Raw genomic sequence first — 19743 nt, forward strand, 5'->3', positions numbered from 1 at the left:
GAAACATACAAAGCAAACTATGGTCAGGGTGTGACAGTGAGTGTTTTATTAAAGAATGTGAAACGATGTTGTCTTTTTGCAGATTTTCATTCAATCATGCAGAGCTGTTATTTTTGGGGCCTAAAATACATGTGTTCATATGGGCAGAATATTATCTGTAGGCAAAAATATATTTTTCTGGTAAAAGACTGACGTTTGGACATTTCAGTTGAAACATGCTGAAATGAAAACGTAGTTGTTTTAGAGACACTAAGTAACAACAGGATTCTCTTAATACTGGGCTCTCACCATTACCATTCAGTCAGCTTTGGTGTTGACATCAGTGAGCCTTCTGAATGAGGAGAGACACGTTGGTAGGCCGACCTTCCCCGGTACTTCCCAGCTTCCCCAGGAAACCTCACGTGGATGAAAGAGTAGCGGAGGAAGGAGTTTGTTAGGAAGGAGTTAGGCCCTGGCTACCAGGCTGAGCCCTGTTCTCTGTGTGTCCACCAGGAGGCAGTGTTCATGGGAAACGGGGAGCAGTACATCTGGAAGCCCCCAGAGGACAATGACATCATCACCTTGCACCCAGCGCCTATACCCCCGGGGGAGAATGGACAGGGATACACACCCACAGCCATGGAGGTGAGGGATATGTCTGTGTGTGTATGTATGTGGGCGGGATGAGGTAAGTGTGTCCTGGGGAGATTTGTGTATTGCTTACATAACATATGGTTTGTATGTACAGTAAATGTGTGTTAACTTAATGGTCAAATTGTGAAAGAGCGGTCCTGTTTGCCCAGAGAGCTCCTCTTTGGTTGGCTTTGCCTCCATAACACAGGCCTTCCTGAGTCAAACTTGGTCCGGGGCCTGGTTTCTGGTTACACTGCTGGGTGGGATTACAGCCATGTGGAACCGCAACATGTGGGTGGAGCCGAGCCCTTAACTCTGACACGTCAGTCACACTATGGGACAAAGTGACATCCCGTTTCTCATGTAGTGCACTACTTCTGGAGAGTTTTACTGTTGGCTCGGTTGCAGAAAAACAGGTTTGAGCCCCTGGCTCCTTTTGCTGTGTGGCTGTGAGCAGAGTTTAAGGGGTTAAGTCTCTGCTGTTTGGCTCCTCATTTAGAATGTAGAGATCAGACGACTACACAGACCTCCCTCTTCTTCTGTCTTTCTCTCCCGCTCTCTCAATCACTCATTCTTTCACTCTCTTTGTTTTTGCCTCTGAGACAAATAGTAAGACAATCTCCTCTTTCTCTTCTCTTCCCCCTTAATCCCTCTTCCTCTTTATGATTTTATCTTTCTCTCTTTCTGAGCTCCTAGTATACTCTGGAGTGTGTCAGTTGCACCCGTCAAAAGGTGTTCCACTCCTCTCCTCCTCCGTCCCTCTCTTCTCGTCCACTCCTCTCCTCCTCCGTCCCTCTCTTCTCGTCCACTCCTCTCCTCCTCTGTCCCTCTCTTCTCGTCCACTCCTTACTTGCCTTTTGTAGGCGCTGGCCTGCTCTCAGCCAATCAGATCTCCCAAACCGGGTCTTACCCACTAAAGTAAATAATGCACACAAACCTAATCTAAATTCACTTCTTATTTTCTGATATCTACAAAATAACAGAAATAAGATTTTGTTGCCAAGTTTGTAATCCTGTCACACACAGCAGAAATATGAACGGTACTGTATCTTAGAGTAGACGAGGAGAAGGAGAAGAGGAGAATGAACAAAATAAAATATACAGTACAGGCTTCTTCAACAGCTGCAGTTTTGAAACCCCCATCGTCTTGTGACTTCCTTCCTCTGCTGCAAACACACAAATACACACACACACAAATACACACACACACACACATACACGTAATGGCTGCACAGATCACACACACAGCGCAGGGCATGGTCTTTGTTTATTAAAAATCACAGATCACAGATTTGTGGGGGCAGGGTTTAAGTGTTGCTAGAGATCTGTTAGGAAGAGAGAGACAGAGAGAGAGAGGGGGGAGGGAGATTGTTGAATCTAATGAAAAGAGGAACTGTTTATGTTCACCTGTATGAGTATGTGATAGTATCTGCAGAGTATAAAATATATACTTTGTAGATAGATACTCAGTGTCAGTTCCACCTCAACAGTTAACCCCTAAAGACCATTGTGCATTTTTTGAAACTCTGAAAATTCCTTGGGGTCTGAGAGAGATAGTGACAGATGGAGTGGCAGAAGGAGAGAGACAGAGAGAGACAGAGAGAGACAGAGAGAGACAGAGAGCGACAGAGAGCGACAGAGAGCGACAGAGAGCGACAGAGAGCGACAGAGAGCGACAGAGAGAGACAGAGAGAGACAGAGAGAGACAGAGAGAGACAGAGAGAGACAGAGAGAGACAGAGAGAGACAGAGAGCGACAGAGAGAGAGAAAGAGAGAGAGAGAGAGAGCGACAGAGAGCGACAGAGAGAGACAGAGAGAGAGAGAGAGCGACAGAGAGCGACAGAGAGCGACAGAGAGCGACAGAGAGAGACAGAGAGAGACAGAGAGAGACAGAGAGAGACAGAGAGCGACAGAGAGCGACAGAGAGAGACAGAGAGAGACAGAGAGAGACAGAGAGAGACAGAGAGAGACAGAGAGAGACAGAGAGCGACAGAGAGCGACAGAGAGCGACAGAGAGAGACAGAGAGAGACAGAGAGAGACAGAGAGAGACAGAGAGAGACATGGAGAATGAGAGATAAAGAGAGCTATTTGCTCATGAAGCATTTCTCGGGAGCAGGAGATCAGAGGTGCAGTCCGGGTGTGAACACGGATGACAAACATGACCGTATCCCACAATCCTTTGGTGCACCTCTCTATGAACTATGAAACAGAAATGCCACAGAGGTCACAATGTCGCTTAGATGGAATGCCTCTGCAAGATTTCCACAAGCCATTTGGTTGTAAAGTAGTACATTTCGAAGGCTTGACAAGAGCGAGTTGCACACACACGTTATGATTTCTGATTGTTGTTGCCTTGTCCTGGAAGTAAGTATTTGGTTGGATGTGTATACCATGTGTATCCTGTAGTACTAATAAAACTGGAACAGCAGCACGGCCAGGTGGACTGGGGACAGCAAGGAGTCATCATGTCAAGTAGAACATGGAACTAGATATGGTCCATTAATACTTGCCATGTGTATTCTGTAGTACTAATAAAACATGGAACTAGATATGGTCCATTAGTACTTGCCATGTGTATCCTGTAGTAAAACATGGAACTAGATATGGTCCATTAATACTTGCCATGTGTATCCTGTAGTACTAATAAAACATGGAACTAGATATGGTCCATTAATACTTGCCATGTGTATGCTATAGTATAACATGGAACTAGATATGTTCCATTAGTACTTGCCATGTGTATCCTGTAGTATAACATGGAACTAGATATGGTCCATTAGTACTTGCCATGTGTATCCTGTAGTAAAACATGGAACTAGATATGGTCCATTAGTACTTGCCATGTGTATCCTGTAGTAAAACATGGAACTAGATATGGTCCATTAGTACTTGCCATGTGTATCCTGTAGTAAAACATGGAACTAGATATGGTCCATTAATACTTGCCATGTGTATCCTGTAGTACTAATAAAACATGGAACTAGATATGGTCCATTAGTACTTGCCATGTGTATCCTGTAGTACTAATAAAACATGGAACTAGATATGGTCCATTAATACTTGCCATGTGTATCCTGTAGTAAAACATGGAACTAGATATGGTCCATTAATACTTGCCATGTGTATCCTGTAGTAAAACATGGAACTAGATATGGTCCATTAGTACTTGCCAAGTGTATCCTGTAGTAAAACATGGAACTAGATATGGTCCATTAGTACTTGCCATGTGTATCCTGTAGTACTAATAAATCATGGAACTAGATATGGTCCATTAATACTTGCCATGTGTATCCTGTAGTACTAATAAATCATGGAACTAGATATGGTCCATTAATACTTGCCATGTGTATCCTGTAGTAAAACATGGAACTAGATATGGTCCATTAGTACTTGCCATGTGTATCCTGTAGTAAAACATGGAACTAGATATGGTCCATTAATACTTGCCATGTGTATCCTGTAGTAAAACATGGAACTAGATATGGTCCATTAGTACTTGCCATGTGTATCCTGTAGTAAAACATGGAACTAGATATGGTCCATTAATACTTGCCATGTGTATCCTGTAGTAAAACATGGAACTAGATGTGGTCCATTAGTACTTGCCATGTGTATCCTGTAGTACTAATAAAACATGGAACTAGATATGGTCCATTAATACTTGCCATGTGTATCCTGTAGTAAAACATGGAACTAGATATGGTCCATTAATACTTGCCATCTGTATCCTGTAGTAAAACATGGAACTAGATATGGTCCATTAATACTTGCCATGTGTATCCTGTAGTAAAACATGGAACTAGATATGGTCCATTAATACTTGCCATGTGTATCCTGTAGTAAAACATGGAACTAGATATGGTCCATTAGTACTTGCCATGTGTATCCTGTAGTAAAACATGGAACTAGATATGGTCCATTAATACTTGCCATGTGTATCCTGTAGTAAAACATGGAACTAGATATGGTCCATTAGTACTTGCCATGTGTATCCTGTAGTACTAATAAAACATGGAACTAGATATGGTCCATTAGTACTTGCCATGTGTATCCTGTAGTACTAATAAAACATGGAACTAGATATGGTCCATTAATACTTGCCATGTGTATGCTATAGTATAACATGGAACTAGATATGTTCCATTAGTACTTGCCATGTGTATCCTGTAGTATAACATGGAACTAGATATGGTCCATTAGTACTTGCCATGTGTATCCTGTAGTAAAACATGGAACTAGATATGGTCCATTAGTACTTGCCATGTGTATCCTGTAGTAAAACATGGAACTAGATATGGTCCATTAATACTTGCCATGTGTATCCTGTAGTAAAACCTGGAACTAGATATGGTCCATTAGTACTTGCCATGTGTATCCTGTAGTAAAACATGGAACTAGATATGGTCCATTAGTACTTGCCATGTGTATCCTGTAGTAAAACATGGAACTAGATATGGTCCATTAGTACTTGCCATGTGTATCCTGTAGTAAAACATGGAACTAGATATGGTCCATCAGTACTTGCCATGTGTATCCTGTAGTAAAACATGGAACTAGATATGGTCCATTAATACTTGCCATGTGTATCCTGTAGTAAAACCTGGAACTAGATATGGTCCATTAGTACTTTCCATGTGTATCCTGTAGTATAACATGGAACTAGATATGGTCCATTAGTACTTGCCATGTGTATCCTGTAGTAAAACATGGAACTAGATATGGTCCATTAGTACTTGCCATGTGTATCCTGTAGTAAAACATGGAACTAGATATGGTCCATTAATACTTGCCATGTGTATCCTGTAGTAAAACATGGAACTAGATATGGTCCATTAGTACTTGCCATGTGTATCCTGTAGTAAAACATGGAACTAGATATGGTCCATTAGTACTTGCCATGTGTATCCTGTAGTACTAATAAATCATGGAACTAGATATGGTCCATTAATACTTGCCATGTGTATCCTGTAGTAAAACATGGAACTAGATAAGGTCCATTAATACTTGCCATGTGTATCCTGTAGTAAAACATGGAACTAGATATGGTCCATTAGTACTTGCCATGTGTATCCTGTAGTACTAATAAAACATGGAACTAGATATGGTCCATTAATACTTGCCATGTGTATCCTGTAGTAAAACATGGAACTAGATATGGTCCATTAATACTTGCCATGTGTATCCTGTAGTAAAACATGGAACTAGATATGGTCCATTAGTACTTGCCATGTGTATCCTGTAGTAAAACATGGAACTAGATATGGTCCATTAATACTTGCCATGTGTATCCTGTAGTAAAACATGGAACTAGATATGGTCCATTAGTACTTGCCATGTGTATCCTGTAGTAAAACATGGAACTAGATATGGTCCATTAGTACTTGCCATGTGTATCCTGTAGTACTAATAAAACATGGAACTAGATATGGTCCATTAATACTTGCCATGTGTATCCTGTAGTAAAACATGGAACTAGATATGGTCCATTAATACTTGCCATGTGTATCCTGTAGTAAAACATGGAACTAGATATGGTCCATTAGTACTTGCCATGTGTATCCTGTAGTAAAACATGGAACTAGATATGGTCCATTAATACTTGCCATGTGTATCCTGTAGTATAACATGGAACTAGATATGGTCCATTAGTACTTGCCATGTGTATCCTGTAGTAAAACATGGAACTAGATATGGTCCATTAATACTTGCCATGTGTATCCTGTAGTAAAACATGGAACTAGATATGGTCCATTAGTACTTGCCATGTGTATCCTGTAGTACTAATAAAACATGGAACTAGATATGGTCCATTAGTACTTGCCATGTGTATCCTGTAGTAAAACATGGAACTAGATATGGTCCATTAGTACTTGCCATGTGTATCCTGTAGTACTAATAAAACATGGAACTAGATATGGTCCATTAATACTTGCCATGTGTATCCTGTAGTAAAACCTGGAACTAGATATGGTCCATTAGTACTTGCCATGTGTATCCTGTAGTAAAACATGGAACTAGATATGGTCCATTAGTACTTGCCATGTGTATCCTGTAGTAAAACATGGAACTAGATATGGTCCATTAGTACTTGCCATGTGTATCCTGTAGTAAAACATGGAACTAGATATGGTCCATTAATACTTGCCATGTGTATCCTGTAGTAAAACATGGAACTAGATATGGTCCATTAGTACTTGCCAAGTGTATCCTGTAGTAAAACATGGAACTAGATATGGTCCATTAGTACTTGCCATGTGTATCCTGTAGTAAAACATGGAACTAGATATGGTCCATTAGTACTTGCCATGTGTATCCTGTAGTACTAATAAATCATGGAACTAGATATGGTCCATTAATACTTGCCATGTGTATCCTGTAGTAAAACATGGAACTAGATAAGGTCCATTAATACTTGCCATGTGTATCCTGTAGTAAAACATGGAACTAGATATGGTCCATTAGTACTTGCCATGTGTATCCTGTAGTACTAATAAAACATGGAACTAGATATGGTCCATTAATACTTGCCATGTGTATCCTGTAGTAAAACATGGAACTAGATATGGTCCATTAATACTTGCCATGTGTATCCTGTAGTAAAACATGGAACTAGATATGGTCCATTAGTACTTGCCATGTGTATCCTGTAGTAAAACATGGAACTAGATATGGTCCATTAGTACTTGCCATGTGTATCCTGTAGTACTAATAAAACATGGAACTAGATATGGTCCATTAGTACTTGCCATGTGTATCCTGTAGTACTAATAAAACATGGAACTAGATATGGTCCATTAGTACTTGCCATGTGTATCCTGTAGTAAAACATGGAACTAGATATGGTCCATTAATACTTGCCATGTGTATCCTGTAGTAAAACATGGAACTAGATATGGTCCATTAGTACTTGCCATGTGTATCCTGTAGTACTAATAAAACATGGAACTAGATATGGTCCATTAGTACTTGCCATGTGTATCCTGTAGTAAAACATGGAACTAGATATGGTCCATTAATACTTGCCATGTGTATCCTGTAGTAAAACATGGAACTAGATATGGTCCATTAGTACTTGCCATGTGTATCCTGTAGTAAAACATGGAACTAGATATGGTCCATTAGTACTTGCCATGTGTATCCTGTAGTACTAATAAAACATGGAACTAGATATGGTCCATTAGTACTTGCCATGTGTATCCTGTAGTAAAACATGGAACTAGATATGGTCCATTAGTACTTGCCATGTGTATCCTGTAGTACTAATAAAACATGGAACTAGATATGGTCCATTAATACTTGCCATGTGTATCCTGTAGTAAAACATGGAACTAGATATGGTCCATTAGTACTTGCCATGTGTATCCTGTAGTACTAATAAAACATGGAACTAGATATGGTCCATTAGTACTTGCCATGTGTATCCTGTAGTAAAACATGGAACTAGATATGGTCCATTAGTACTTGCCATGTGTATCCTGTAGTACTAATAAAACATGGAACTAGATATGGTCCATTAATACTTGCCATGTGTATCCTGTAGTAAAACATGGAACTAGATATGGTCCATTAGTACTTGCCATGTGTATCCTGTAGTAAAACATGGAACTAGATATGGTCCATTAATACTTGCCATGTGTATCCTGTAGTAAAACCTGGAACTAGATATGGTCCATTAGTACTTGCCATGTGTATCCTGTAGTAAAACATGGAACTAGATATGGTCCATTAGTACTTGCCATGTGTATCCTGTAGTAAAACATGGAACTAGATATGGTCCATTAGTACTTGCCATGTGTATCCTGTAGTAAAACATGGAACTAGATATGGTCCATTAATACTTGCCATGTGTATCCTGTAGTAAAACATGGAACTAGATATGGTCCATTAGTACTTGCCAAGTGTATCCTGTAGTAAAACATGGAACTAGATATGGTCCATTAGTACTTGCCATGTGTATCCTGTAGTACTAATAAATCATGGAACTAGATATGGTCCATTAATACTTGCCATGTGTATCCTGTAGTAAAACATGGAACTAGATAAGGTCCATTAATACTTGCCATGTGTATCCTGTAGTAAAACATGGAACTAGATATGGTCCATTAGTACTTGCCATGTGTATCCTGTAGTACTAATAAAACATGGAACTAGATATGGTCCATTAATACTTGCCATGTGTATCCTGTAGTAAAACATGGAACTAGATATGGTCCATTAATACTTGCCATGTGTATCCTGTAGTAAAACATGGAACTAGATATGGTCCATTAGTACTTGCCATGTGTATCCTGTAGTAAAACATGGAACTAGATATGGTCCATTAGTACTTGCCATGTGTATCCTGTAGTACTAATAAAACATGGAACTAGATATGGTCCATTAGTACTTGCCATGTGTATCCTGTAGTACTAATAAAACATGGAACTAGATATGGTCCATTAGTACTTGCCATGTGTATCCTGTAGTAAAACATGGAACTAGATATGGTCCATTAATACTTGCCATGTGTATCCTGTAGTAAAACATGGAACTAGATATGGTCCATTAGTACTTGCCATGTGTATCCTGTAGTACTAATAAAACATGGAACTAGATATGGTCCATTAGTACTTGCCATGTGTATCCTGTAGTACTAATAAAACATGGAACTATATATGGTCCATTAGTACTTGCCATGTGTATCCTGTAGTACTAATAAAACATGGAACTAGATATGGTCCATTAGTACTTGCCATGTGTATCCTGTAGTAAAACATGGAACTAGATATGGTCCATTAGTACTTGCCATGTGTATCCTGTAGTACTAATAAAACATGGAACTAGATATGGTCCATTAATACTTGCCATGTGTATCCTGTAGTAAAACATGGAACTAGATATGGTCCATTAGTACTTGCCATGTGTATCCTGTAGTAAAACATGGAACTAGATATGGTCCATTAGTACTTGCCATGTGTATCCTGTAGTAAATCATGGAACTAGATATGGTCCATTAGTACTTGCCATGTGTATCCTGTAGTACTAATAAATCATGGAACTAGATATGGTCCATTAATACTTGCCATGTGTATCCTGTAGTAAAACATGGAACTAGATAAGGTCCATTAATACTTGCCATGTGTATCCTGTAGTAAATCATGGAACTAGATATGGTCCATTAGTCCTTGCCATGTGTATCCTGTAGTAAAACATGGAACTAGATATGGTCCATTAGTACTTGCCATGTGTATCCTGTAGTACTAATAAAACATGGAACTAGATATGGTCCATTAATACTTGCCATGTGTATCCTGTAGTAAAACATGGAACTAGATATGGTCCATTAATACTTGCCATGTGTATCCTGTAGTAAAACATGGAACTAGATATGGTCCATTAGTACTTGCCATGTGTATCCTGTAGTAAAACATGGAACTAGATATGGTCCATTAATACTTGCCATGTGTATCCTGTAGTATAACATGGAACTAGATATGGTCCATTAGTACTTGCCATGTGTATCCTGTAGTAAAACATGGAACTAGATATGGTCCATTAATACTTGCCATGTGTATCCTGTAGTAAAACATGGAACTAGATATGGTCCATTAGTACTTGCCATGTGTATCCTGTAGTACTAATAAAACATGGAACTAGATATGGTCCATTAGTACTTGCCATGTGTATCCTGTAGTAAAACATGGAACTAGATATGGTCCATTAGTACTTGCCATGTGTATCCTGTAGTACTAATAAAACATGGAACTAGATATGGTCCATTAATACTTGCCATGTGTATCCTGTAGTAAAACCTGGAACTAGATATGGTCCATTAGTACTTGCCATGTGTATCCTGTAGTAAAACATGGAACTAGATATGGTCCATTAGTACTTGCCATGTGTATCCTGTAGTAAAACATGGAACTAGATATGGTCCATTAGTACTTGCCATGTGTATCCTGTAGTAAAACATGGAACTAGATATGGTCCATTAATACTTGCCATGTGTATCCTGTAGTAAAACATGGAACTAGATATGGTCCATTAGTACTTGCCAAGTGTATCCTGTAGTAAAACATGGAACTAGATATGGTCCATTAGTACTTGCCATGTGTATCCTGTAGTACTAATAAATCATGGAACTAGATATGGTCCATTAATACTTGCCATGTGTATCCTGTAGTAAAACATGGAACTAGATAAGGTCCATTAATACTTGCCATGTGTATCCTGTAGTAAAACATGGAACTAGATATGGTCCATTAGTACTTGCCATGTGTATCCTGTAGTACTAATAAAACATGGAACTAGATATGGTCCATTAATACTTGCCATGTGTATCCTGTAGTAAAACATGGAACTAGATATGGTCCATTAATACTTGCCATGTGTATCCTGTAGTAAAACATGGAACTAGATATGGTCCATTAGTACTTGCCATGTGTATCCTGTAGTAAAACATGGAACTAGATATGGTCCATTAGTACTTGCCATGTGTATCCTGTAGTACTAATAAAACATGGAACTAGATATGGTCCATTAGTACTTGCCATGTGTATCCTGTAGTACTAATAAAACATGGAACTAGATATGGTCCATTAGTACTTGCCATGTGTATCCTGTAGTAAAACATGGAACTAGATATGGTCCATTAATACTTGCCATGTGTATCCTGTAGTAAAACATGGAACTAGATATGGTCCATTAGTACTTGCCATGTGTATCCTGTAGTACTAATAAAACATGGAACTAGATATGGTCCATTAGTACTTGCCATGTGTATCCTGTAGTAAAACATGGAACTAGATATGGTCCATTAATACTTGCCATGTGTATCCTGTAGTAAAACATGGAACTAGATATGGTCCATTAGTACTTGCCATGTGTATCCTGTAGTAAAACATGGAACTAGATATGGTCCATTAGTACTTGCCATGTGTATCCTGTAGTACTAATAAAACATGGAACTAGATATGGTCCATTAGTACTTGCCATGTGTATCCTGTAGTAAAACATGGAACTAGATATGGTCCATTAGTACTTGCCATGTGTATCCTGTAGTACTAATAAAACATGGAACTAGATATGGTCCATTAATACTTGCCATGTGTATCCTGTAGTAAAACATGGAACTAGATATGGTCCATTAGTACTTGCCATGTGTATCCTGTAGTACTAATAAAACATGGAACTAGATATGGTCCATTAGTACTTGCCATGTGTATCCTGTAGTAAAACATGGAACTAGATATGGTCCATTAGTACTTGCCATGTGTATCCTGTAGTACTAATAAAACATGGAACTAGATATGGTCCATTAATACTTGCCATGTGTATCCTGTAGTAAAACATGGAACTAGATATGGTCCATTAGTACTTGCCATGTGTATCCTGTAGTAAAACATGGAACTAGATATGGTCCATTAATACTTGCCATGTGTATCCTGTAGTAAAACCTGGAACTAGATATGGTCCATTAGTACTTGCCATGTGTATCCTGTAGTAAAACATGGAACTAGATATGGTCCATTAGTACTTGCCATGTGTATCCTGTAGTAAAACATGGAACTAGATATGGTCCATTAGTACTTGCCATGTGTATCCTGTAGTAAAACATGGAACTAGATATGGTCCATTAATACTTGCCATGTGTATCCTGTAGTAAAACATGGAACTAGATATGGTCCATTAGTACTTGCCAAGTGTATCCTGTAGTAAAACATGGAACTAGATATGGTCCATTAGTACTTGCCATGTGTATCCTGTAGTACTAATAAATCATGGAACTAGATATGGTCCATTAATACTTGCCATGTGTATCCTGTAGTAAAACATGGAACTAGATAAGGTCCATTAATACTTGCCATGTGTATCCTGTAGTAAAACATGGAACTAGATATGGTCCATTAGTACTTGCCATGTGTATCCTGTAGTACTAATAAAACATGGAACTAGATATGGTCCATTAATACTTGCCATGTGTATCCTGTAGTAAAACATGGAACTAGATATGGTCCATTAATACTTGCCATGTGTATCCTGTAGTAAAACATGGAACTAGATATGGTCCATTAGTACTTGCCATGTGTATCCTGTAGTAAAACATGGAACTAGATATGGTCCATTAGTACTTGCCATGTGTATCCTGTAGTACTAATAAAACATGGAACTAGATATGGTCCATTAGTACTTGCCATGTGTATCCTGTAGTACTAATAAAACATGGAACTAGATATGGTCCATTAGTACTTGCCATGTGTATCCTGTAGTAAAACATGGAACTAGATATGGTCCATTAATACTTGCCATGTGTATCCTGTAGTAAAACATGGAACTAGATATGGTCCATTAGTACTTGCCATGTGTATCCTGTAGTACTAATAAAACATGGAACTAGATATGGTCCATTAGTACTTGCCATGTGTATCCTGTAGTACTAATAAAACATGGAACTATATATGGTCCATTAGTACTTGCCATGTGTATCCTGTAGTACTAATAAAACATGGAACTAGATATGGTCCATTAGTACTTGCCATGTGTATCCTGTAGTAAAACATGGAACTAGATATGGTCCATTAGTACTTGCCATGTGTATCCTGTAGTACTAATAAAACATGGAACTAGATATGGTCCATTAATACTTGCCATGTGTATCCTGTAGTAAAACATGGAACTAGATATGGTCCATTAGTATTTGCCATGTGTATCCTGTAGTAAAACATGGAACTAGATATGGTCCATTAGTACTTGCCATGTGTATCCTGTAGTAAATCATGGAACTAGATATGGTCCATTAGTACTTGCCATGTGTATCCTGTAGTACTAATAAATCATGGAACTAGATATGGTCCATTAATACTTGCCATGTGTATCCTGTAGTAAAACATGGAACTAGATAAGGTCCATTAATACTTGCCATGTGTATCCTGTAGTAAATCATGGAACTAGATATGGTCCATTAGTCCTTGCCATGTGTATCCTGTAGTAAAACATGGAACTAGATATGGTCCATTAGTACTTGCCATGTGTATCCTGTAGTACTAATAAAACATGGAACTAGATATGGTCCATTAGTACTTGCCATGTGTATCCTGTAGTACTAATAAAACATGGAACTAGATATGGTCCATTAATACTTGCCATGTGTATCCTGTAGTAAAACATGGAACTAGATATGGTCCATTAATACTTGCCATGTGTATCCTGTAGTAAAACATGGAACTAGATATGGTCCATTAGTACTTGCCATGTGTATCCTGTAGTAAAACATGGAACTAGATATGGTCCATTAGTACTTGCCATGTGTATCCTGTAGTAAAACATGGAACTAGATATGGTCCATTAATACTTGCCATGTGTATCCTGTAGTAAAACATGGAACTAGATATGGTCCATTAGTACTTGCCATGTGTATCCTGTAGTACTAATAAAACATGGAACTAGATATGGTCCATTAGTACTTGCCATGTGTATCCTGTAGTAAAACATGGAACTAGATATGGTCCATTAGTACTTGCCATGTGTATCCTGTAGTACTAATAAAACATGGAACTAGATATGGTCCGTTAATACTTGCCATGTGTATCCTGTAGTAAAACATGGAACTAGATATGGTCCATTAGTACTTGCCATGTGTATCCTGTAGTAAAACATGGAACTAGATATGGTCCATTAATACTTGCCATGTGTATCCTGTAGTAAAACATGGAACTAGATATGGTCCATTAGTACTTGCCATGTGTATCCTGTAGTAAATCATGGAACTAGATATGGTCCATTAGTACTTGCCATGTGTATCCTGTAGTAAATCATGGAACTAGATATGGTCCATTAGTACTTGCCATGTGTATCCTGTAGTAAAACATGGAACTAGATATGGTCCATTAGTACTTGCCATGTGTATCCTGTAGTAAAACATGGAACTAGATATGGTCCATTAATACTTGCCATGTGTATCCTGTAGTAAAACATGGAACTAGATATGGTCCATTAGTACTTGCCATGTGTATCCTGTAGTAAAACATGGAACTAGATATGGTCCATTAATACTTGCCATGTGTATCCTGTAGTAAAACATGGAACTAGATAAGGTCCATTAATACTTGCCATGTGTATCCTGTAGTAAATCATGGAACTAGATATGGTCCATTAGTCCTTGCCATGTGTATCCTGTAGTAAAACATGGAACTAGATATGGTCCATTAGTACTTGCCATGTGTATCCTGTAGTACTAATAAAACATGGAACTAGATATGGTCCATTAGTACTTGCCATGTGTATCCTGTAGTACTAATAAAACATGGAACTAGATATGGTCCATTAATACTTGCCATGTGTATCCTGTAGTAAAACATGGAACTAGATATGGTCCATTAATACTTGCCATGTGTATCCTGTAGTAAAACATGGAACTAGATATGGTCCATTAGTACTTGCCATGTGTATCCTGTAGTAAAACATGGAACTAGATATGGTCCATTAGTACTTGCCATGTGTATCCTGTAGTAAAACATGGAACTAGATATGGTCCATTAATACTTGCCATGTGTATCCTGTAGTAAAACATGGAACTAGATATGGTCCATTAGTACTTGCCATGTGTATCCTGTAGTACTAATAAAACATGGAACTAGATATGGTCCATTAGTACTTGCCATGTGTATCCTGTAGTAAAACATGGAACTAGATATGGTCCATTAGTACTTGCCATGTGTATCCTGTAGTACTAATAAAACATGGAACTAGATATGGTCCGTTAATACTTGCCATGTGTATCCTGTAGTAAAACATGGAACTAGATATGGTCCATTAGTACTTGCCATGTGTATCCTGTAGTAAAACATGGAACTAGATATGGTCCATTAATACTTGCCATGTGTATCCTGTAGTAAAACATGGAACTAGATATGGTCCATTAGTACTTGCCATGTGTATCCTGTAGTAAATCATGGAACTAGATATGGTCCATTAGTACTTGCCATGTGTATCCTGTAGTAAATCATGGAACTAGATATGGTCCATTAGTACTTGCCATGTGTATCCTGTAGTAAAACATGGAACTAGATATGGTCCATTAATACTTGCCATGTGTATCCTGTAGTAAAACATGGAACTAGATATGGTCCATTAGTACTTGCCATGTGTATCCTGTAGTAAAACATGGAACTAGTTATGGTCCATTAGTACTTGCCATGTGTATCCTGTAGTATAACATGGAACTAGATATGGTCCATTAGTACTTGCCATGTGTATCCTGTAGTACTAATAAAACATGGAACTAGATATGGTCCATTAGTACTTGCCATGTGTATCCTGTAGTAAAACATGGAACTAGATATGGTCCATTAGTACTTGCCATGTGTATCCTGTAGTATAACATGGAACTAGATATGGTCCATTAGTACTTGCCATGTGTATCCTGTAGTAAAACATGGAACTAGATATGGTCCATTTATACTTGCCATGTGTATCCTGCAGTACTAATAAAACATGGAACTAGATATGGTCCATTAGTACTTGCCATGTGTATCCTGTAGTAAAACATGGAACTAGATATGGTCCATTAGTACTTGCCATGTGTATCCTGTAGTACTAATAAAACATGGAACTAGATATGGTCCATTAGTACTTGCCATGTGTATCCTGTAGTAAAACATGGAACTAGATATGATCCATTAATACTTGCCATGTGTATCTTGTAGTAAAACATGGAACTAGATATGGTCCATTAGTACTTGCCATGTGTATCCTGTAGTACTAATAAAACATGGAACTAGATATGGTCCATTAGTACTTGACATGTGTATCCTGTAGTAAAACATGGAACTAGATATGGTCCATTAGTACTTGCCATGTGTATCCTGTAGTAAAACATGGAACTAGATATGGTCCATTAGTACTTGCCATGTGTATCCTGTAGTAAAACATGGAACTAGATATGGTCCATTAATACTTGCCATGTGTATCCTGTAGTACTAATAAAACATGGAACTAGATATGGTCCATTAATACTTGCCATGTGTATGCTGTAGTACTAATAAAACATGGAACTAGATATGGTCCATTAGTACTTGCCATGTGTATCCTGTACTACTAATAAACCATGGAACTAGATATGATCCATTAGTACTTGCCATGTGTATCCTGTAGTAAAACATGGAACTAGATATGGTCCATTAGTACTTGCCATGTGTATCCTGTAGTACTAATAAAACATGGAACTAGATATGGTCCATTAGTACTTGCCTTGTGTATCCTGTAGTATAACATGGAACTAGATATGGTCCATTAGTACTTGCCATGTGTATCCTGTAGTACTAATAAATCATGGAACTAGATATGGTCCATTAATACTTGCCATGTGTATCCTGTAGTACTAATAAAACATGGAACTAGATATGGTCCATTAATACTTGCCATGTGTATCCTGTAGTAAAACATGGAACTAGATATGTTCCATTAGTACTTGCCATGTGTATCCTGTAGTACTAATAAAACATGGAACTAGATATGGTCCATTAGTACTTGCCATGTGTATCCTGTAGTAAAACATGGAACTAGATATGGTCCATTAGTACTTGCCATGTGTATCCTGTACTACTAATAAAACATGGAACTAGATATGGTCCATTAGTACTTGCCATGTGTATCCTGTAGTAAAACATGGAACTAGATATGGTCCATTAGTACTTGCCATGTGTATCCTGTAGTAAAACATGGAACTAGATATGGTCCATTAGTACTTGCCATGTGTATCCTGTAGTAAAACATGGAACTAGATATGGTCCATTAGTACTTGCCATGTGTATCCTGTAGTAAAACATGGAACTAGATATGGTCCATTAATACTTGCCATGTGTATCCTGTAGTACTAGTAAAACATGTAACTAGATATGGTCCATTAGTACTTGCCATGTGTATCCTGTAGTAAAACATGGAACTAGATATGGTCCATTAATACTTGCCATGTGTATCCTGTACTACTAATAAAACATGGAACTAGATATGGTCCATTAGTACTTGCCATGTGTATCCTGTAGTAAAACATGGAACTAGATATGGTCCATTAATACTTGCCATGTGTATCCTGTAGTAAAACATGGAACTAGATATGGTCCATTAGTACTTGCCTTGTGTATCCTGTAGTAAAACATGGAACTAGATATGGTCCATTAGTACTTGCCATGTGTATCCTGTAGTACTAATAAAACATGGAACTAGATGTGGTCCATTAGTACTTGCCATGTGTATCCTGTAGTAAGACATGGAACTAGATATGGTCCATTAGTACTTGCCATGTGTATCCTGTAGTAAAACATGGAACTAGTTATGGTCCATTAATACTTGCCATGTGTATCCTGTAGTAAAACATGGAACTAGATATGGTCCATTAGTACTTGCCATGTGTATCCTGTAGTAAAACATGGAACTAGATATGGTCCATTTATACTTGCCATGTGTATCCTGCAGTACTAATAAAACATGGAACTAGATATGGTCCATTAGTACTTGCCATGTGTATCCTGTAGTACTAATAAAACATGGAACTAGATATGGTCCATTAATACTTGCCATGTGTATCCTGTAGTAAAACATGGAACTAGATATGGTCCATTAGTACTTGCCATGTGTATCCTGTAGTACTAATAAAACATGGAACTAGATATGGTCCATTAGTACTTGCCATGTGTATCCTGTACTACTAATAAAACATGGAACTAGATATGGTCCATTAGTACTTGCCATGTGTATCCTGTAGTACTAATAAAACATGGAACTAGATATGGTCCATTAGTACTTGCCATGTGTATCCTGTAGTAAAACATGGAACTAGATATGGTCCATTAGTACTTGCCATGTGTATCCTGTACTACTAATAAAACATGGAACTAGATATGGTCCATTAATACTTGCCATGTGTATCCTGTTGTAAAACATGGAACTAGATATGGTCCATTAGTACTTGCCTTGTGTATCCTGTAGTAAAACATGGAACTAGATATGGTCCATTAGTACTTGCCATGTGTATCCTGTAGTACTAATAAAACATGGAACTAGATGTGGTCCATTAGTACTTGCCATGTGTATCCTGTAGTAAGACATGGAACTAGATATGGTCCATTAGTACTTGCCATGTGTATCCTGTAGTACTAATAAATCATGGAACTAGATATGGTCCATTAGTACTTGCCATGTGTATCCTGTAGTATAACATGGAACTAGATATGGTCCATTAGTACTTGCCATGTGTATCCTGTAGTACTAATAAATCATGGGACTAGATATGGTCCATTAATACTTGCCATGTGTATCCTGTAGTAAAACATGGAACTAGAAATGGTCCATTAGTACTTGCCATGTGTATCCTGTAGTACTAATAAAATATGGAACTAGATATGGTCCATTAGTACTTGCCATGTGTATCCTGTAGTAAGACATGGAACTAGATATGGTCCATTAGTACTTGCCATGTGTATCCTGTAGTAAAACATGGACCTAGATGTGGTCCATTAGTACTTGCCATGTGTATCCTGTAGTACTAATAAATCATGGAACTAGATATGGTCCATTAGTACTTGCCATGTGTATTCTGTAGTAAAACATGGAACTAGATATGGTCCATTAATACTTGCATGTGTATCCTGTAGTACTAATAAAACATGGAACTAGATATGGTCCATTAGTACTTGCCATGTGTATCCTGTAGTAAAACATGGAACTAGATATGGTCCATTAGTACTTGCCATGTGTATCCTGTAGTAAAACATGGAACTAGATATGGTCCATTAGTACTTGCCATGTGTATCCTGTAGTAAAACATGGAACTAGATATGGTCCATTAATACTTGCCATGTGTATCCTGTAGTAAGACATGGAACTAGATATGGTCCATTAGTACTTGCCATGTGTATCCTGTAGTAAAACATGGAACTAGATGTGGTCCATTAGTACTTGCCATGTGTATCCTGTAGTACTAATAAATCATGGAACTAGATATGGTCCATTAGTACTTGCCATGTGTATTCTGTAGTAAAACATGGAACTAGATATGGTCCATTAATACTTGCCATGTGTATCCTGTAGTACTAATAAAACATGGAACTAGATATGGTCCATTAGTACTTGCCATGTGTATCCTGTAGTAAAAC

The 19743-nt window shown here is 38.1% G+C and overlaps 1 protein-coding gene across 1 annotated transcript in view; it reads left to right on the forward strand.

Annotated features, from left to right (window-relative positions):
- The window catches only part of LOC135558282 (uncharacterized), a 70264-nt gene that overhangs the window by 31575 nt on the left and 18946 nt on the right, over positions 1-19743 (forward strand). Inside the window, exon 8 of the mRNA XM_064991998.1 lies at positions 493-624. Within this exon, the coding sequence (XP_064848070.1) occupies positions 493-624 (132 nt within the window). The remainder of the gene's footprint in view (positions 1-492; positions 625-19743) is intronic.

Source organism: Oncorhynchus masou, chromosome 17 (genome assembly GCF_036934945.1).
Source record: "Oncorhynchus masou masou isolate Uvic2021 chromosome 17, UVic_Omas_1.1, whole genome shotgun sequence".
NCBI lineage: Eukaryota > Metazoa > Chordata > Actinopteri > Salmoniformes > Salmonidae > Oncorhynchus > Oncorhynchus masou.